The 21421-nt window shown below is 42.7% G+C and overlaps 1 protein-coding gene across 2 annotated transcripts in view; it reads left to right on the top strand.

The window, feature by feature from the left end:
• adam9 (ADAM metallopeptidase domain 9) overlaps positions 1 to 21421 on the top strand; it is a 32515-nt gene that overhangs the window by 3980 nt on the left and 7114 nt on the right. Inside the window, exons 2-23 of one of the 2 annotated variants that reach the window (XM_022211653.2) lie at positions 3457 to 3557; positions 5360 to 5418; positions 8599 to 8677; positions 10982 to 11058; positions 12203 to 12404; positions 12609 to 12674; positions 12781 to 12852; positions 13195 to 13364; positions 13889 to 13970; positions 14364 to 14494; positions 14838 to 15009; positions 15532 to 15624; positions 15695 to 15799; positions 17164 to 17254; positions 17350 to 17455; positions 17950 to 18133; positions 18210 to 18290; positions 18702 to 18807; positions 18884 to 19031; positions 19394 to 19496; positions 20027 to 20056; positions 20560 to 20618. In XM_022211653.2, coding sequence (XP_022067345.2) covers positions 3457 to 3557; positions 5360 to 5418; positions 8599 to 8677; positions 10982 to 11058; positions 12203 to 12404; positions 12609 to 12674; positions 12781 to 12852; positions 13195 to 13364; positions 13889 to 13970; positions 14364 to 14494; positions 14838 to 15009; positions 15532 to 15624; positions 15695 to 15799; positions 17164 to 17254; positions 17350 to 17455; positions 17950 to 18133; positions 18210 to 18290; positions 18702 to 18807; positions 18884 to 19031; positions 19394 to 19496; positions 20027 to 20056; positions 20560 to 20618 — 2317 coding nt within the window. Of the gene's footprint in view, positions 1 to 3456; positions 3558 to 5359; positions 5419 to 8598; positions 8678 to 10981; positions 11059 to 12202; positions 12405 to 12608; positions 12675 to 12780; positions 12853 to 13194; positions 13365 to 13888; positions 13971 to 14363; positions 14495 to 14837; positions 15010 to 15531; positions 15625 to 15694; positions 15800 to 17163; positions 17255 to 17349; positions 17456 to 17949; positions 18134 to 18209; positions 18296 to 18701; positions 18808 to 18883; positions 19032 to 19393; positions 19497 to 20026; positions 20057 to 20559; positions 20619 to 21421 lie in introns of those variants that run through there. The other variant, XR_007942967.1, reaches the window with a different exon arrangement.

Here is a 21421-nt window from a genome sequence, read left to right as displayed (position 1 = left end):
ATGACTCCTCTGAAGGAGAAAGAGACTAGAGAGGGAGGCCACCAAGACTCTATGACTCCTCTGAAGGAGAAAGAGACTAGAGAGGGAGGCTACCAAGACTCTATGACTCTTGACTTTGTAGGAATTAGTTTCCACTTTGACTATAATTTTTTTATGGTTGTGTTTTCCAGGTTGTTGTGTGTTTCCAGGTTGTTGTGTTTTCCAGGTTGTTGTATGTTTTCCAGGTTGTTGTGTGTTTTCCAGGTTGTTGTGTGTTTCCAGGTTGTTGTGTGTTTCCAGGTTGTTGTGTGTTTCCAGGTTGTTGTGTGTTTCCAGGTTGTTGTCTTTTCCAGGTTGTTGTATGTTTTCCAGGTTGTTGTGTGTTTCCAGATTGTTGTGTGTTTCCAGGTTGTTGTGTTTTCCAGGTTGTTGTGTTTCCAGGTTGTTGTGTTTTCCAGGTTGTTGTGTTTCCAGGTTGTGCGTTAAGCAGCTTATCTCTCACTGTTGATTCGTTCAGCAGCATCGCCGACAGTAAACTTTGTAACACTGCTGTGTGTGTGTGTGTGTGTGTGTGTGTGTGTGTGTGTGTGTGTGTGTGTGTGTGTGTGTGTGTGTGTGTGTGTGTGTGTGTGTGTGTGTGTGTGTGTGTGTGTGTGTGTGTGTGTGTGTGTGTGTGTGTGTGTGTGTGTGTGTGTGTGTGTGTGTACTTGTTTCTGCTATACCGGTGGGGACTTTGACCTGACTATTTGCTATAAAGGTGGGGACTTGTCTTACGGTGGGGACCTAAAATGAGGTCCCCACGGGTGGCAACACCGTTTTCTTGGCCATATTGTTGTTAATAAAAAATGTAAAAGTGTAAAAACGTTTGTTTAGGGTTAGGCATTGATTTGGTGATGGTTAAGGTTAGGGTTAGGGTTAGGAGTTAGATATGAATGGGAGTCAATGGTAAGTCCCCACCGGTATAGAAAAACAAACATGTGTGTGTGTGTGTGTGTGTGTGTTTTACAGGAATCTGTCCGACTCACTCAGCAGTCTGTTTCCCTGAATCGTGACTCATCCTGTTTCTTCTCAGTGCTGAACGAAACTGCTGCAGCTACAGGCTAGTTTTAACTCCTGACAGACGCGCTCTGGGCTGAACGTAGTTTTAACTCCTGACAGACGCCGCTCTGGGCTGAACGTAGTTTTAACTCCTGACAGACGCGCTCTGGGCTGAACGTAGTTTTAACTCCTTGTTTCCACTTCGACACTCTGGTCTTTAAAATCCGTCGGTTTGTGTGTTCCACATTTTCAGATTTTCATTTTTAAACATGAACTTGACCTAAGATAGCTCCAGAACCAATGCAGGTTCCTGTCCTGTGATTGGCCGGGGGCCGTCAATTGAGCAGCGGTCCGTCGGGTTGAAGTTCAGGTCGAGTCGAGGTTCAGAACATCTTAACCCCGTTAGCAGATCTGAGCCGCTTCGGAATGCAAAAGATCAGTTTAGTGAGCTCAAGAACCAGCTTTGTTCTGTCAGTGAAGTTTAGTTAGATTTAACTGTTTATTTACATTTATTAACAGATTTATTTACATTATTTAAAGATTTATATACACTTAACTATTTAAACATTTATTTAAACATTTATTTACATTTGAATATTTATTTACATTTATTTAAACATTTATTTAAACATTTACATTTAAAGATGTATTTACATTTAATTTAACATTTATTTACATTTATTTAAAGATTTCTTGATTTTGCGTTGAATTTAATCATCTTTCAAACAATCACTGAAGCTAAACCATTTATCTCAGTTTTTTCAGATAAATAGTTTAAGTTTTATGATTAGATTTTTAAGCTAGCAGGTCTTTTGGACCATCGGTGGGTTTCAGGATCAGACTTCCTCCAGACCTGATTTTCTTCGTCTCTGTCAGGTTTTCTCGATGGTTCAGAGAATGTCGTCCACTAAAAGCTTCTCTTTTCCTGAATTGGGTCAAACCAGCAGCAGTAATGAGAAGACAAAGACTTTATGTAACACTGCACCGAGCTGGCTAAACTCCCACGATGCTCTCTGATTGTCAACATGAACTACCTGTCGACAAAATGACGCACAAAACAACAAAAAAGACAAACAAGATGCAAAATCACAAAAACCTGACCCAAAATGACTGAAAGTAGATGTAAAATGACAAAAACAAATCACAAATAACAAAAACTAGAAGCAAAACGACAAAAATGAGACACAAAATAACGAAAACGAGACACAAAATATCAAAACTTTGATAAACGAGACCTTAAATTAGAAAAACAACATGACTGAGAACTAAACTGGCTGAAGAAAGATCCTCAGGGTTGTTAAGGATTACATTAGTCTTTGTCATGGTGCACCGTTGCTGTGAAACTCCCACAATCCTCTCTGATTGTAGTGAAACCTGAAACCAGAATGAAACTTGGATCACAATAAGTACTAAAAATACTGAAACATGGACTAACCCTGAGATAAAAGCCTCTGTGAGCTAACAGAACAAACCCAGAACCTCAGCAGACGAGTCGTGAGGTTTCTGTGATGCTGCTGCTGCTGTTGCCGTGGCTGCCGGCGGGACAGAGAGGTCGGCAACCGTTGCCATGGTTACAGATGAACACACACATTGTGTCGAACAGATGGAGGCAAACAAACCGAGCGGTTGTGTTTGTGTCTCTGTGAGGACTTCCTCCGTCTCTTTATGGGATTTTTCTTCTTCTTCGTGTTTTCGGCCAAAACTCCCACCGAGGAAATTATTTTTATTTGTTCTCCGCTGACGAGATTCTTACAGCAGCAGGACGCCGAAACCCTCCCTGGAGTTTAACTCTGAGATCCAAGAAGAAGCAAATGACAAAAACGAGAGAAAACGACAAAAATGAGACACAAAATGACAAAAAGACACTAAACGACAGAAACCTCATCAAGTTCTGCTAATGTGTTGTTCCATGAATAATATTTATTATTTAAAATATTATGTTGATTAAAAAATGTTCCTACAATTACAGAGGTATGGATGAAAAATAAAACCCATAAAAGCAGATTTCAATCAGATTCTAACTATTTTATCAGAGATCCAGTTTGGTCATCCGGGGGGGGGAGACGAGAGAAAAATGATATTTTAGGGGAACTCCAGACTTATTTGATATTTAAAATATTTCAAACATTCTTTCTCCTATTTTTATAGATTTGGTGTCAGGACAAGAACATTTACACACTACTGATGTGTTAGAGTTTAATACGTGGATTATGGGATGTAAAATGTTCTGGAATTAGCCTTTTGGAGAAATATCTGTGCAAACAAACAGATTTAAATTATTAGTGGACAGATAAATGTGTGCCTCTGAGGTGATATTCTGGTCTGGATGCTGCCTGAGAGGCAGAATTCAGGGACGAAAGTGGTTAAATTTCCCCTGAGAGGCGACTCACAGGGTTTAAAGTCAGACTGAAACCAACCATAAATGTGTTTCCTCCTCAGACTCCCGGCAGACCGAGCACCTGTCCTCCTACCAGCTGACCGTCCCTCGACCAATAGGAGGCCGGCTGAGGAGGGACGCTGACGGAAGGCCGCCCAATCAGGTACCAGCGCTCACCTCCGAGGGGTTTCTACTTCCTAGTTCTGTTGAATGGAGCGAACACATCACAAAAATGAAATCCTTAGTCACCAAAATGGAAACTTTCATCTCTGAACACGGTCACATTCTGAGTAAAACTGTATTTCCAGATTACTGGATCGTTTCCTGGATGAATCGATCGGCTGTTTGATTCTAAAACGGTGAAAAATGTGGATCAGAGTTTCATCAAGTGTCTGCTTTAGTCCAAAGATCTTCACTTTACTGTCAGAGAGGAAAGAAACCAGAAAATGTTCACAACAATCTCTGATTAATCACAATCACGTAATTAGTCATCGCCAGTTATCGTTTGTGTCTCATTTTTGTGTCTCGTTTCTGTCAGCATCAGTTAACATGGAGATCTAGCTCTAGCATCATTTACCATGGAGATCTAGCTCCTCAGCATCAGTTACCATGGAGATCTAGCTCTAGCATCATTTACCATGGAGATCTAGCTCTAGCATCAGTTACCATGGAGATCTAGCTCCTCAGCATCAGTTACCATGGAGATCTAGCTCCTCAGCATCAGTTACCATGGAGATCTAGCTCCTCAGCATCAGTTACCATGGAGATCTAGCTCTAGCATCAGTTACCATGGAGATCGAGCTCTAGCATCAGTTACCATGGAGATCTAGCTCTAGCATCAGTTACCATGGAGATCTAGCTCCACAGCAGTTGTTTCTGGAAGAAACCAGAAAATATTCCCACATTCTGGTCCATGGTTTCTTTCCTCTGTGACAGTAGAAGTTCACGTTTAGTGACAGAATTCAGACAGTTTGACCTGATTGATCACTTTCCAAACAGTTGGAGGTTAATTCAGGAACTAATCAGTGATTTCTTGCTGCTCTGTAAATGTGTAAAATGGGTCAAATACAATGAATATAAAATATTACAGTAGCACCAAAAGTGTGAAATATAAAATGTACAGCAACATATAAAAACATGTTTAAAGACGACAATAATATAGACAGAGTAAAAACTAAAATGTTGAAAGGCAGAATAAACTTTCCATCAGCTGCTTTCAGTTTTCTGAACGGGTCGGTTCTGTTCTGGAAGCTGAGCAGACTGAAGGTGTTTCCAGGTGAGTCGTGTCCTTGTACAACCTGCGACCTGCTGGCATGTTGGACCAGACTCCCCCCTTTAATCCTTACCTGCTGCTCATGAACTGACGGCCAGGTGAGTCAGGTGACCTTCAGAGGAGACGTCTGGATCCCAGTTCACCTGCAGCACAGTTTCAAAGTCATGTTTCAACCAGTTTTATCATTTTAGACTAGCTTCAAGTTGTTTAGGAAAAGGTTAAAAAATGGCTCAAATTTCTCCAAAATAATTGAAAGATTGTCAAAAACTTGTGAAAGCCTGAAAAGCATCGTCAAAAACTACCCCAACTTAATCCAAAGTGACTGAAACTTGCTAAAATAGTTGAAGTAATTGTGCAGAATGACTCAAAATTAAACACAACTGAAACCTGGAAACTTGTTGAAAATGACTGAGCAAAACTGAGCAAACATGGATCAAATCAACTAAAATAATCAAAGAAATTGGACAAAAATTATCCAAAGTTAGCATAGGAGGAAAACCAAAGGTCCTGGATGAATTAATAAATGCAGCATGGCTCAGCACCAGAGAATAGAGGAAGTAGTTGGAGATCCATCCAGCATGGGGAAACATCTACTGATGATGGTGGAACATCTACTGATGATGATGAAACACCTACTCATGATGATGGTGAAACATCTACTCATTGTGTTCTATTCTATCGACTGTCTGCAGGTCTCTTATGTGATCAGAGTGAATGAAAACGATCACGTCGTCCATCTGGAGAGAAACGAGTAAGTTCTCATCTCAGTCAAGTTATTATATTGATTATTATTATTGTTATTATTGGGTTGGTTTTCCATCTGAAGTCAGTCAAATCTGAACCTCTAGAACCTCCTCAGAATCATCTGATTCTTCATCCCCAGTAACTTTATCAATGATAAGAGTTCTACGTTCATACTGGGAATATTTCCAGAGTTCCAGGTCCTTGAAGTCCATAGAGGAGAACGTCTCCTGGAGAAAGTTCTAGAGTAGAGCTGTTGGTAGGTCTACCCTAGAACTTTCTCCAGTTGTTGGTAGGTCTACCCTAGAACTTTCTCCAGTTGTTGGTAGGTCTACCCTAGAACTTTCTCCAGTTGTCGGTCGGGCTGCAACTAACGATGCGTCGACAAATCGTCTGAGCACGATACGTTATCAAAAGCGGAAGTGAATGCGCAATGCAACAGAAATCTCCGTCCGACCGGAGCGCGGAACACGGACGGACATCGGCGCTGCATGGTGCATATATGCACGATGCAGCGCGGACATCCGCTATCTATCATAAGCGCGGATGTCAGCGTTTACTATACAGCTGTATCCAAACGTGGACATCCGCGCTACATCGTGCATACATAATATATGCACGATGCAGCGCCGATGTCCGTCCGTGTTACGCGCTCAGGTCGGAGGGAGATTTCTGTTGCATTGCGCATTCACTTCCGCTTTTAATGACGTATCATGCTCAGACGATTCGTCGACGCGTCGTGAGTTGCAGCCCGAGTTGTCGGTAGGTCTACTCTAGAACTTTCTTCAGTTGTCGGTAGGTCTACTCTAGAACTTTCTTCAGTTGTCGGTAGGTCTGCTCTAGAACTTTCTCCAGTTGTCGGTAGGTCTGCTCTAGAACTTTCTTCAGTTGTTGGTAGGTCTACTCTAGAACTTTCTTCAGTTGTCGGTAGGTCTGCTCTAGAACTTTCTCCAGTTGTCGGTAGGTCTACTCTAGAACTTTCTCCACCTGTCAGTAGGTCTGCTCTAGAATTTTCTCCAGTTGTCGGTAGGTCTACTCTAGAACTTTCTCCAGTTGTCGATAGGTCTACTCTAGAACTTTTTCCACCTGTCAGTAGGTCTGCTCTAGAATTTTCTCCAGTTGTCGGTAGGTCTACTCTAGAACTTTCTTCAGTTGTCGGTAGGTCTACTCTAGAACTTTCTTCAGTTGTCGGTAGGTCTGCTCTAGAACTTTCTCCAGTTGTCGGTAGGTCTGCTCTAGAACTTTCTTCAGTTGTTGGTAGGTCTACTCGAACTTTCTTCAGTTGTCGGTAGGTCTGCTCTAGAACTTTCTCCAGTTGTCGGTAGGTCTACTCTAGAACTTTCTCCACCTGTCAGTAGGTCTGCTCTAGAATTTTCTCCAGTTGTCGGTAGGTCTACTCTAGAACTTTCTCCAGTTGTCGGTAGGTCTACTCTAGAACTTTCTCCAGTTGTCGGAAGGTCTACTCTAGAACTTTCTCCACCTGTCAGTAGGTCTGCTCTAGAATTTTCTCCAGTTGTCGGTAGGTCTACTCTAGAACTTTCTCCAGTTGTCGATAGGTCTACTCTAGAACTTTCTCCAATTGTCGGTAGGTCTGCTCTAGAACTTTCTCCAGCTGTCGGTAGGTCTACTCTAGAACTTTCTCCAGAGGACGTTCTCCTTTCCTGCTTCCGGTCCGAGACATTCCAAGTCCTTGAAGTCTAACTTTTTAGAGTTCCAGTGTTTCCTTTTGTCGGCCACAAGCTGTCACTTTCAGTTTTTCTTTCAAATCTCGTGTCACTGCATAGAATCTAGACGAAAAAATCACTAAAAAGAAAAGCAGCAAAAGTGAAATGAGGAAAAAGAAACAAACCAGATTAGAATAAAATGAAACTAAAGTCGTCTCAATTGCAGTCAGTTTGTTTATCTTGGTTTCTCATGATTTACACACATTTTTATTTCATTTCTAGATAATGTTGATCCACAAATCCTTAAAAAAATGACTCCTGAAGCTTTTTGTTCTTGTTGTTCTTGTCAGAAACACGTCTGGTCTGTAAATCAGTCTGAACCTCACATCATAATAATCAGAAACAGCTGATAGTCGTTAATTTAGTCTTTGGTTTTATGTTTCAGACGTCAGCAGAGTCTCTCAGCTGCTGATTAGATAAAACAGCACAAGTTCAACTCTTCTCCAGAATCAGTTTCATGATGGAAAAGTTCCATTTGAGACAGAAAGTTCTGAATGTTTTTCTCCAGTTTCATGAAAATCATCCTCAGTCATAAAAGGAGTTAAAGAAATTCAAGTAATTAAAGGGAGAAATTAAGATCCACAGAATCCTTCAGAATACCTCAGAACATTTTATCTATAGTTGGATGGTTCCAGTTTCTGCCATTCCTGTAAAAGGTCAGGAAATCATAGATCTTCCAAACCTGAATATTAACGTACCAAAACATCAAATACCTGGATCAAAATTCTATTAAACACCAAAAAGCTGGATAATAATGCACCAAAACATCATAGACATGGATATAAAGGCTCCAAAAGACCAAAAACCTAAATATCAAAATCTTGGATATTAATGCTCTAAAACATCAAAACATTGGTGTACTGTACCAAAACATCAAAATCCTGCATAGTAATGCTTTAAAACATCACAAACCGAGATATTTATATGCTTAGGCATCAGAAGTCTGCATATTAACAGATCAAAAACCATGGATAGTGATGTTCCAAAACATATGAAACCTGCATAGTAATGCTTTAAAACATCAAAAACTTGGATGCTATGCCTCAAACCATCTAAAACCTGAATATTAATGCACCAAAACATCATAAACTTAAATATTTATGGACTTCAGCTTCACAAATCTGGATGCTGATGAACCAAAACATCAAAAACCTTAAAATAACACACCAAAATGTCAAGAACCTGAATATCATCTCTGAAAAACATCAAAAACTGTGATATTAAGGCACCAAAGTGTAAAACCAGAAATATTAAAGACTGAAAATGTCAGAAACCTGAATATTAATGAACCAAACCTGAGGAACGTCAGCTGGAGCCTCCATCAGGTGGTCGAGATGTTTGAAGAAGCAATTTTCACACCTGTCAGTTCTTAGCTGAGAACAGCACCTGTCCTGGTCCTAGTTCTGGTTCTGGTCCTGGTCTAGAACTTGTTAGAACCTCCAGTAACCTGCTGCTGTTGTCTGCAGGCTGCTGCTTCCTCCAGACTTCACAGTGTTCACCTACAGTCCAGACGGATCTCTGCTGACATCCAGACCACCTGTCCAGGTAACGTTCTCACCTGTCGGTTCACAGTAGAACACGAGTTCTGGTTCTGCTTTAACAAGTTCTAATGACCAAAGTAAACCAGAACATTTCAGTGTGATAATGGAGTGTCTACCAGGTGATATTATCATTATTATACATATAGTGTGATTTATTATAAGTACACTTTATTTTGAAAAGCTGGCATATTTCAGTCCCTGCTCCAGTCATCCTGTTAACTTTTTCACTGCTACAATTCTACAATTCTACAGTTTCATTTGGCAGACGCTTTTGTCCAAAGCGACGTACAACACAAGCAAGAATTCAGACATAAATGCTAACTGGAGACTTTTACTCTGAAAGACCCAAATACGTCAACTTCCTTCCCTTAGCCTCGTTACACCTACTTCCTGTTTAAATAATAACAATATGCTGCTGGAAAGACTCTTATTCTGAAGGTCAACCCAACAGACATGTAGGAATAATAAACACTGTACGGCTGATGGATTAGAACCCGTTAGAACACATTAAAACCTGGCAGAACCTGGTAGAACGTGCATAAATCTTTGTTAGTGTCATCAGCAGACAGAGCCTCTGTAACATTAGTAGGATGCTGGTGGAGGTGGCCATGCTGGTAGTCCTTCTAGAAGGGACATGTTTCTTAGTTTGTACAGAGTCTGGAAGTTTTAGGAGTTTTTAGGTGATTTTAATAAAATGTCAGAACTCTGAGCTCTGATTGGTTGGATTTTCTTCTGGGACAGAACACGCTGAGTTCAGGAACACGCTGAGTTCAGGAACACGCTGAGTTCAGGAACACGCAGAGTTCAGGAACACGCTGAGTTCAGGTACCATAGGAAAGTTAAAACTCTGAAGACAGGTTTAGTTTTTCCAGTTTTTAGAACGTTTTGGGGATTTTATCTATAAGAACGACTTTTAAACCATCCAGAGGGTTCAGGGAGACAGAACTAAAGATATTTCACTGAATGTTTAAAAACTTTTATTAATGGAATAAGAATGTAGATTCAGACTTGAACTGGATGAGTTTTATGTTTTCTGTAAGAAATCAGTTTTTTTTTCTTCAGCTCCAATCAGAGCTGCAGCTGTTTGTTCTAAGATGCTAGAAGCTCCTTCCTGCTGCTCCTCCTCTGGTTCTTTGGGTCGTTGGGTCTTTCCCAGCCCAGAGGCATGATGGGAGTTTCCTCATCAGTTAGTCTTCGTCAGGACGAGGACATTTCCTGTCTCTGACCTGCTGCTCTGTTTGGAAAAGACCAGAAATCAGCTGCTGCTGCATGCTGAAGCTCACTGCACTGTTTAAAACACGCTAAATACACACTAAAAACACGTTAAATACACGCTAGAAACATGTTAGATACACATTAGAAACATGTTAAAACAGAAACACATTATATACATGTTAAATACAAGCTAGAAACACGTTAGGAGCATATTAAAAACATGTGCTGTTACATCATGTGGAGGAAAACCAGCCGAGCGATGAACTCGTGAAACCTGATCTGAGTTTGTCTGCAGCTGTTGTTCCAGTTTCTGCTGTTTGAATGCAGGAGAAAAGACAAAACCTGCAGACATCGATGAGGGCTAAACCGTAAAACCTGCAGACAATGATGAGGGCTTAACCGTAAAACCTGCAGACAACGATGAGGGCTAAATCGTAAAAACCTGCAGACATCGATGAGGGCTAAACCGTAAAACCTGCAGACAATGATGAGGGCTAAAATGTAAAACCTGCAGACAATGATGAGGGCTAAAATGTAAAACCTGCAGACAATGATGAGGGCTAAACCGTAAAACCTGCAGACAACGATGAGGGCTAAACCGTAAAATCTACAGACATGTCAAATGGTAAAATGGCGTCCCGGCAGCTGAAATGTGAACAGAGTCCAGCTGATCGGAGACAAAAATAATTTGAAGATTGACTGAGCAGGAAACCAGGAAAAGGAAGTGAGAAACTAAAAAATGATGAGTTTGAATTCCTCTGAAGTTGCACACAGACACACACACACACAGACAGACAGACAGACAGACAGACAGACAGACAGACAGACAGACACACAGACACACAGACACACAGACACACAGAAACACTCACGGACAAACACACACAAGAAGTGATGTCTCTGCTCCTGGTTGACTGGTACAGGACGTGTGTTTGTCAGTTTTCTTTCAGATTAAACTTCAGTCTGTTGTGTTCCAGTGAAACCCGATCAGTCGATGACATCACCCATCGGGTTTGATCAATAATAAACTCTCGAGCTGCAGGTGGAGCTCCCCCTGCTGGTCTCTGACACTCACTGCACCGTTCTGTTCCAGACCCACTGCCACTACCGAGGCTTCGTTCAGGATGTCGACGGTTCAGCTGCTGCTCTGAGCATCTGCAACGGCATCAGGTAACACCTCTGATAGAACCAGACCAATCTGATGGAGGTCCTCAGAACGTCTGGTTCTTCATCTACAGGGACTTTATCAATGATCAGTTCTACCTCCATCCTGGGAATATTTCCAGATTTACTCTTTAGATTCAGATACCTGGAGTGGATGAAAAATTAATCTGGTCTGAACGAATCATACCTGCAGTAATGTGACACAAAACACCCAAAACCATGAAAAACGATCAAACTGGGACGCAAAAAGACTTGACTCACAAAATGTGACACAAAACCACAAAATAGAGACATAAAATGATCAAAAGTGACCTACAGTAAGATGTAAAGCAAGCACAACATCACAAAAAGATCACAAAATGACGAAGAACAACTCCAGTGTGACTCAAAGTGAACGCGTAAAGATGTAAAATGACCCAAATATGACACAAAGCAACCAAAGAGACTCAAAACAACCACAAAGAGACACGAAACAAAAACAAAGACTCACAAAACACCAAGGTGATGACATGTTGTGCGTCCTGTTGTTGACGTTTCTTCAAAAAACACACAAATGAAATCCTTTCTTATCCATCATCAGTAAATAAGAGTAAATAAACCCTCCAAGTAAGAGAGGAAACGGCAAAGACACCTGAAGGACGAACACTATGACCATCTGTGAGGAGTATGAAGAGGGAGGAGTGTGTGTTTGTGTGTTTGTCGTCCTGCTGCTGCGTCAGTGTGAGTCCTCAGTAATTAGTTTGGTGGACACACACTGGATTAATTAACAGATTTTTAACCTTTGTGTAAGTCCGCTGAAGGTTTGGAAGAACTTTAAAGAGACAAGCCACACAGTTAATGGAAGAAATGTAGTTTATCATCAGTGAAAAACCAGTTCAGTCACAAATATCAGAGAGAGAGACGCACAAAACACACAATAAAACATAAAATCACTGCAAAGGGACGTAAAACAACAACTAAGAGACATAAAACAAACACAAAGAGACACAGAACGACCACAAAGAGACACAGAACGACCACAAAGAGACATAAAATGAAAAACAGACACACAAAACACTAAAATGTCAACATGACGTGTGTCCTGTTGTTGACGTCTCGCTCTGATTAACAGCTGGTACATCGTCCTGTCTGTGGGTTTCTGTTTTTTCAGAGGAGTGATACATCTCACTGATGACAGCTATGGTATCGAGCCATTAGACTCCGCCCCCGACCAGCACCTGGTGTACCGCCTACAGGATGTGACATCACAGCCCCGAGGGTGTGGAACGCTGCATGACGATCACGACCACAGCAACACTACGGAGCATGCTCAGTACGGACCGGAGGAAATCCACCACAGACAACACAGAAGGGTGTGTTAAACAGCACCACAACAAAGAGACACAAAAGAACCACAAAGAGACACAAAAGAACCACAAAGAGACACAAAACAATCACAAAGACACAAAACAACCACAGAGAGACACAAAACAACCACAGAGACACAAAACAACCACATGTTGTGTTATCGTTCCTGCACACTGACTGCTGTTGTTGTTGTTGTTGTCATGGTGCAGATGAAGCGAGCTGTTCTCCATCAGACTCACTATGTGGAGCTGCTGCTGGTGGTCGACAACGACAGGGTGAGACAGACGCAGGCTAACAGTTTCCCTCCGCTTCCAGTCTCCGTGCTAAGCTAGGCTAAACGCCCTGTCGCTGTACACCTGAGTGTTTGTTCTGTGTCTGCAGTTCAACTACATGAACAGGAACGAGACGGCAGTGAGGGACGAGATGGTCCACCTGGCTAACTTCGTAGACAGTGTAAGTACACACACACACACACACACACACACACACACACACACACACACACACACACACACACACACACACACACACACACACAGTACTGATGGTTCCTGCAACTGCAGGATAACATGCTAACACTAAGGATTCTCCGATAGCTGTGGGGGCAATCTACGCTAACATGCACTACAGGAGAATCCTTAGTGTTAGCACATTGTCCAGCTAATGTGGCTAAAATCAGGTTCATGAGGTTCTAGGGAGTCTGTTCTGTGATGAGGATGAATTATTTATTGATTATTAATTATTATTATGTGTGTGTGTGTGTGTGTGTGTGTGTGTGTGTGTGTGTGTGAGCAGATCTACATGCAGCTGAACATTCGGGTGGTCCTGGTCGGTCTGGAGATCTGGACTCAGCAGAACCTGATCAGTACCGACGGAGCAGCCGGAGAAGTGCTGAGTCGCTTCACACAGTGGAGGGAGAAGGACCTGGTGCCCCGACGCCGCCATGACTCAGCACAACTCATCCTGTCAGTACCCACTGAACACACAGAACACCCACTGAACACCCACTGAACACCCACTGAACACCCACTGAACACCCACTGAACACCCACAGAACACCCACAGAACACCCACAGAACACCCACTGAACACCCACTGAACACACACTGAACACACACTGAACACCCACTGAACACCCACTGAACACCCACTGAACACCCACTGAACACCCACTGAACACCCACAGAACACCCACAGAACACGCACAGAACACGCACAGAACACGCACTGAACACGCACTGAACACACACTGAACACACACTGAACACACACTGACCCACTGATGATTATGGCGATGATGATGATGATGATGATGATGGTGATGATGATAGATAGATACTTTATTTATCCCCATAGGGAAATTGTTGTATCTGGCAGCTCATATGAAACACCTAAAAAAACGCATAAAAACATCATCCCATGTAAAAACATTTAAAAAAAAATGATGACAATGATGGTTGTGGTGATGATGATGATGCTCTCCGTGCAGGAAGAAGGCTTTTGGAGGAACAGCTGGGATGGCGTTTGTCTCCACCGTGTGCTCCAGGAGTCATGGAGGAGGAATCAACGCGGTAAACTGTCCTAATTCAATGATGTGGATTCATCCACCGCTGAAAGTAGTCCCAGCAGGGAGCCATGTTTCCTGTTTAGAACCAAACTAAACCAACATGACACGCTTTGATGTCCGCTGTACCTGTGTTAAGTCATGTTTAGAAATGAAACGATATATTTATGAAGTTTGTTTTAGGTTTAATATTGTTAGTTGGATAAAGGTAGTGTTGGAAATGTGTCACTGTAGACCTTTAGGACACAGAATATCCACGGATTAATGAACAGACTCCTTCTACTACATAAACCAACATGTTTTTACTATAACATGTTATAAACACAGTATGAGGCAGTATTTCTACAGTGTACTAGTGGTACTGGTATCCTGTGGTCACATGACGTTCTGTGTTCCTCAGTTCATCAACAACAACGTTCCTTCATTCGCCTCCATCGTCGCTCATGAACTCGGACACAACCTGGGAATGAACCACGACGACGGACGCAACTGCCAGTGCTCAGGGCTCTGCATCATGCACTCTGGAGCCACGTAAGACACACACACACACACACACACACACACACACACACACACACAGTATATATAATAAAATAGTAATGTATCATAAAATAATTTCATAATAATTCATAATGTGTTGTAAAAAGAAAATTCCTTAAAAGGGAACATTTTTACAGTGAAACAAAGGAACCATTAGGAGCTGTGGTTTTTTCCATTTTGTTATGCTGTGGGTTTATTGGTCCAATCCACTTTAGATCAGACTGGTTTCTGTGTAGAACCTGGTCTGGATGGATCTGACCCTCCTGGTCCAGCTCTGCCTCCATCTGCAGTCCGTCCTCATCCAGACTCACTAAACTCCTCGTTTCTCCCTCAGAGGATCCAGGAACTTCAGCAGCTGCAGCGCTGATGACTTTGAGAAGATGATCCTGTTGACCGGAGGATCGTGTCTCCTGAATGTCCCCCGACCAGACGAGGCCTACAGCGCCCCCTACTGTGGAAACAGGCTGGTGGACGTCGGGGAGGAGTGTGACTGTGGATCAGAGAAGGTCTGAGTCTGCGTTTATCAGTTTATTTATCATAAATCATTACTAGAAAACATAAAATAACTCCTGTTTACATCATCCGAACATGAAGTGGAAAATACAAGACATCCTCGTCAGTTGAGTCCTGTGATTCTTCAACTACACCTCCCATGATGCTTTGGGTGATGTAAGCAGAAAGCGTTGTTGTTTGCCTTTAAAAGCAGCAGAATCCTCTGTGAGCAGCTTCTGTTTGTGAAGTTCTGGATCACTGCGACACTGAAGGAAACCTGAAAACAACAGCTATTAACCACAATCTGCAGTTCTAACAAGGGTGTTTTTTGTTGTTTGATTCACAGTTTACATCATTTGTCATCAAATAATGAAGTTCCTGCAAAGAGTAAATCAGCTCTGACTCTCAGAAGAGACTCAGCTCTGACAACAAATGGGCTAAATTCATTTGAAAAACTATTAAAATGCATAGAATTAGATTTAAAGTGCAGAGAAGTGACAGTAGAGCAGTAAGTTGTTGTGTGTTTGTGTGTTCAGGAGTGTGAGGAGGATCCCTGTTGTGAGTTCCAGACCTGTAAACTGAAGCCTGGAGCTCAGTGTGCTTATGGAGAGTGCTGCTACAAGTGTCAGGTAAACAGCAGCTCAGAGGATGCTTTCATCAACCATGCTTCAGCTGTGTGACGGTACGCTCTGTGTTCAGTACCGGCCAGGAGGAACGGTGTGTCGCTTCAGCACCGATGAATGTGATCTACCTGAATACTGCAACGGCTCCTCGTCCCTCTGCCAGAGCGACGTCTTTATCCAGGTGACGTCTTTTACCTGTTTGGAAGAAGTCAAGTCTGTCTGCCGTCTGAACTGTGGTTTATTTCAAAAATACAGAGTCGTTCTCAACAGTAATGTCCTCACACTGCAGAAATGTCCTCACACTGCAGAAATGTCCTCACACTGCAGAAATGTCCTCATAAGGCAGAAATGTCCTCACACTGCAGAAATGTCCTTATAAGGCAGAAATGTCCTCACACTGCAGAAATGTCCTCATAAGGCAGAAATGTCCTCACACTGCAGAAATGTCCTCACACTGCAGAAATGTCCTCATAAGGCAGAAATGTCCTCACACTGCAGAAATGTCCTTATAAGGCAAAAATGTCCTCACACTGCAGAAATGTCCTCACACTGCAGAAATGTCCTCATAAGGCAGAAATGTCCTCACACTGCAGAAATGTCCTCATAAGGCAGAAATGTCCTCACACTGCAGAAATGTCCTCACACTGCAGAAATGTCCTCATAAGACAGAAATGTCCTCACACTGCAGAAATGTCCTCACACTGCAGAAATGTCCTTATAAGGCAGAAATGTCCTCACACTGCAGAAATGTCCTTATAAGGCAGAAATGTCCTCACACTGCAGAAAGGTCCTCATAAGACAGAAATGTCCTCACACTGCAGAAATGTCCTCATAAGGCAGAAATGTCCTCACACTGCAGAAATGTCCTCATAAGACAGAAATGTCCTCACACTGCAGAAATGTCCTCACACTGCAGAAATGTCCTCACACTGCAGAAATGTCCTTATAAGGCAGAAATGTCCTCACACTGCAGAAATGTCCTCATAAGACAGAAATGTCCTCACACTGCAGAAATGTCCTCACACTGCAGAAATGTCCTTATAAGGCAGAAATGTCCTCACACTGCAGAAATGTCCTTATAAGGCAGAAATGTCCTCACACTGCAGAAAGGTCCTCACACTGCAGAAATGTCCTCATAAGGCAGAAATGTCCTCACACTGCAGAAATGTCCTCACACTGCAGAAATGTCCTCATAAGACAGAAATGTCCTCACACTGCAGAAATGTCCTCATAAGGCAGAAATGTCCTCACACTGCATAAATGTCCTCACACTGCAGAAATGTCCTCACACTGCAGAAATGTCCTCACACTACAGAAATGTCTTCACACTGCAGAAAGGTCCTCACACTACAGAAATGTCTTCACACTGCAGAAAGGTCCTCACACTGCAGAAATGTCCTCACACTGCAGAAATGTCCTCATAATGTAGAAGTAATGTTTTTAAAGCGCATGTGGTAATGATTCAGAGACGTCCTGACCAGCCGTCATTGGGACATTCCATGAGCTGTTGTTTGGACTCTGTTTAATAAAGTTTTGTCCTTCTAGAACGGACAGCCGTGTAAGAAGCAGCAGGCCTACTGTTACAACGGGAAGTGCCAGCACTACGACGGACAGTGTCAGGCCATATTTGGATCCAGTACGTACAAGTCTGTTTGATTTTACGTTTTATACAGTCGTCTGCTTCGTCTCTCATCGTCTGTCCTCCTTCTCCTCATCCATCCTCGTCCTCAGAGGCGAAGGCTGCTCCTGAAATCTGTTTCAAAAACGTCAACAGTAAAGGAGATCGCTTCGGCAATTGTGGTTACCACAACTACGGCTACAAGAAGTGTGAGAGCAGGTAAAAGACGCATTAATACGTCTTTCCTCACAACACAGCAGGGACATTTGATGTCCTCATCATGCAGAAATGTCCTCACAATGTCTACGCGTAATAGTAATGTCTTTAGGATAGAAAAATGTCCTCACAAAGTAGAAATGTCAGAAATATCCTTACTGCACAGATTTGTCCCCATAAAGCAGCAATGCCACCATGGTGCAGGGATGTCCTCATGATGTAGAGATGTCCTCATAATATAGATATGCTGTCATAAAACGTTAATGTCCTCATAATATAGAAATGTCCCCATGATATGGAAATGTCCTCACAAAACATTGATGTCAACATGAAACACAAATGTCCTCATGAACAGTCGTGTCCTCACAGTGCAGTTCTCAGCGGTCCTGTGAGGGTCTCAGGTGTGGACAGAATGTCCTCCCTCAGGTGACTTAGATCATATTGTCGTCATGCCTCCTGATCACATGACCGCCTGGTGTCTGTCTCCGTCGCCATAGAAACGCTTTGTGTGGGAAGCTGCAGTGCTCCAACGTTCAGACGGTAACGGTTTTCGGCATCGAGCCGTCGATCATCAGCACGCCAATCCTCGGAAGCAAATGTTACGGAGTCGACTTCATGCTGGGATCAGACGTCCCCGACCCGGGGATGGTTACCGAGGGAACCAAGTGTGGAGAGGACAAGGTGAGGACGAGGGAGGAAGGGGGGAAGGGACAAGGTGAGGAGACATTAAAACTAGTTTCTTCTTCTGTGGTTTCAGGTTTGTATGAACTTTGAGTGTCGCAACGTCGATGTTCTGAACTACGACTGTGACGTGGAGAAGAAATGTCACGGACACGGGGTGAGGCACGTCTGTCTGTCTGTCTGTCTGTCTGTCTGTCTGTCTGTCTGTCTGTCTGTCTGTCTGTCTGGTGGTCTGTCAGTCCTCAAGAAATTGAGGATTTTGCACCTTGTGAGAAACGTCCTCACAAAACAATGATGTCATCACAAGGTAGAAATGTCCTCATATTGCAGATGTGTCTTTATGATGCAAATTTGTCCCAGTAAGACGTAAATGTCCCCGTAAAGCAGCAATGCCACCATGGTGCAAAGATGTCCTCACAACCTAGAAGTATGCTCAAATGGTATAGATGTCCACCTAATACAGAACTGTCCGTTAAAACAGGAATGTCCATCACGTCCACCTGTCTCTGTCTACCTGTCTGTCCACCTGTCTCCAGGTGTGTCACATGCCCTGTATGTGTGTCTTCAGGTGTGTAACAGCAACAGGAACTGTCACTGTGACGATGGCTGGGCTCCGCCCTTCTGTGAGGTCAAAGGTTACGGCGGCAGTGTGGACAGCGGACCCACCTGGAACGGTACGACGGGACACACCTGAGCAGGCAGAGCTCCACCCACCTGTTACCTGAGCGCTAATGCTGTCTGTGTCCTCAGATAAAGACACGTCTCTGAGGGACGGGCTGCTCGTCTTCTTCTTCCTCGTCCTGCCGCTGATCGTTCTGGGAGCCTTCGTCTTCCTGAGACGGAACGAACTGATGAGAGCCATGGGACTCAACCGGAGGAAGAGATCACAGGGATACCAGTAAGATCCACACACACACACACACGTTTGTTTATCTATACCGGTGTGGACTTACCATTGACTCCCATTCATATCTAACCCCTAACCCTTACCCTAACCTTAACCTTCACCAAAACAATGCCTAACCCTTAAGAAACATTTTTGCACTTTTACTTTTTTCGGTAACAACAACATGGCCAAGAAAACACTGTTTCCCCCCGTGGGGACCTCATTTTAGGTCCCCACCGTGAGACGAGTCCCCACCGAGATAGCAATAGTCAGGTTGACGTCCCCACCGGTATAGATAAACACGTACACACACACACACACACACACACCTACCTACCTGATGTCTCTCTCTGATGTCACTGTGATGTCATCAGGGCTGATGGATCGGCTGCAGCCAATCCCGTCAGAGGTCCGCCTCCCAGAGTGCAGCCTCCATCCGTTGCCCGGGGAAACGCCAGCAGCATCGTCAGAGACGGGGTGAGTGTGAGGATGAGTCCAAACAGAAACTAAACGTTCAGGGGAAAAACCCAGAATGATTCTGAAAGACCGGTTTTCTAGACGTGTTCAAAACGTTCCAGAGGTTTTCTGCTGGTCTTTAATCTCCAGTCAGAACCTTTAACTGGTCTCTGTGCTGGGACCAGTATCAGGTCTTTACTGGTTTCAGTGTTTAAATGTTCAGCTGCTGTAGAACTGATACTGAGCTAAACCTGCTGTGATTGGCTGATCAGGATGCTGCTGAGGATGATGAAGGTGATGATGAAGCTCAGCCGGTAAGGTTCAGTCCAGAACCCAGAGACGGTCCTCAGATTAGTCAACCAATCAGCTGATCAATACATTACCAGACAGTAATGGATTATTTCCTGTAATCAATGAATCCACCATCAGTAAAATAATCACTGGAGAGGATTGATCAGCTGATTGGTTAATACATTAGTGTGTGTGTTAATCATTACTAATGTAAATGACTCTCTGAGTCCTAACATCTCTTCCTCTCCCTCCACATGAAGCATCAAACTCAGCTGCTGCCACCAAAGGAGGTAAAATATACTACCACTACACAAATACTACTCATATACTGATGTACTACTGCTTTGCTGTGTGTACATTCTGTCTGCAGGTTTCTGGAACATTTACTCGTTCTGTTTATGACTTTATGAAATACACGCTGCAGCTACAACTGAACACAAGAACCACAAAACAGCCAAAAAAATACTCAAAACAGCCACGGAGAGACACAAAACAGCCACGGAGAGACACAAAACAGCCACGGAGAGACACAAAATATCCATAAAGAGACACAAAACAACCACAGAGACACAAAGAGACAAAAAACACCTGCAGAGAGGATAGCGTGTTTGGATTTTCATGTCGTTGCTCTTTTGTGTAATTCATGACTTGTGATGTTCAGGTTTTCTGTTTCTGGAAGTATGGAAGTTTTATCATCTGAGAAGGAGTTAAAATTATTTACACACTGAGGAAAAACTATTCTGGTGATGAAATAAATGAATAATTATGGTCAAATCTGACTTTGTGTGTTCAGGTGGTGGAGACCAGCAGGTCGGCTCCTTCCTACTCTCTGAGGCCTCCTCCTCCTCCTCTGTAAGAGTCAACCAGATTTGCTAACAGTTTGATGCTAATAGAAAATGTAGTAAAGACTGATTGGACTAAGAAGCTAACTCTACGCTAACTGGACCTAGAAGTTATCTTTAAGCTAATTGTACCTAGAAGCTAACCTTACGATATCTTGGACTTAGACATAACTCTACACTAACTGGAGGTATAATCAGACTTTAAGCTTACTGCACTTAAAAGCTAACTTTCGGCTAACTTAATTCCAACCTTAAGCTAACTGTACCTAGAAGCTAACGTCGTGATAACTGGGACTTAGACATAACTCTGAACTAACTAGAGCTATAATCACACTTTAAGTTGAATGCACATTAAAGCTAACTTAAGGCTAACTTGATTTCAACTTTAAGCTAACTGTACCTAGAAGCTAACTTTATGGTAACTGGTACTTGGTCATAACTCTAAACTGGAGCTATAATCACACTTTAAGCTTAATGCACATTAAAGCTAACTTAAGGCTAATTTGATTCCAACTTTAAGCTAACTGTACCTAGAAGCTAACTTTATGATAACTGGTACTTGGACATAACTCTAAACTGGAGCTATAATCATACTTTAAGCTTAATGCACATTAAAGCTAACTTTCGGCTAAATTTACCTAGAAGTCAATTATGAGCTAACTGAGCCTAGATGCTAACTGTAAACTTACTGGACTTCAAAGCTAACGTTAAATGAACTGGATCAAGAAGATAGCTTAAAACGAAGTTGGCCTAGAAGCTAACTGAATCTAGACACTAGCTGTGAACTAACTTGACCTAAAAACTAACTTTAGG

The sequence above is a fragment of the Acanthochromis polyacanthus genome, chromosome 7 (genome assembly GCF_021347895.1).
Source record: "Acanthochromis polyacanthus isolate Apoly-LR-REF ecotype Palm Island chromosome 7, KAUST_Apoly_ChrSc, whole genome shotgun sequence".
In the NCBI taxonomy this organism is placed as follows: Eukaryota; Metazoa; Chordata; class Actinopteri; family Pomacentridae; genus Acanthochromis; species Acanthochromis polyacanthus.
This window is presented reverse-complemented; position numbering and strand designations above follow the sequence as displayed.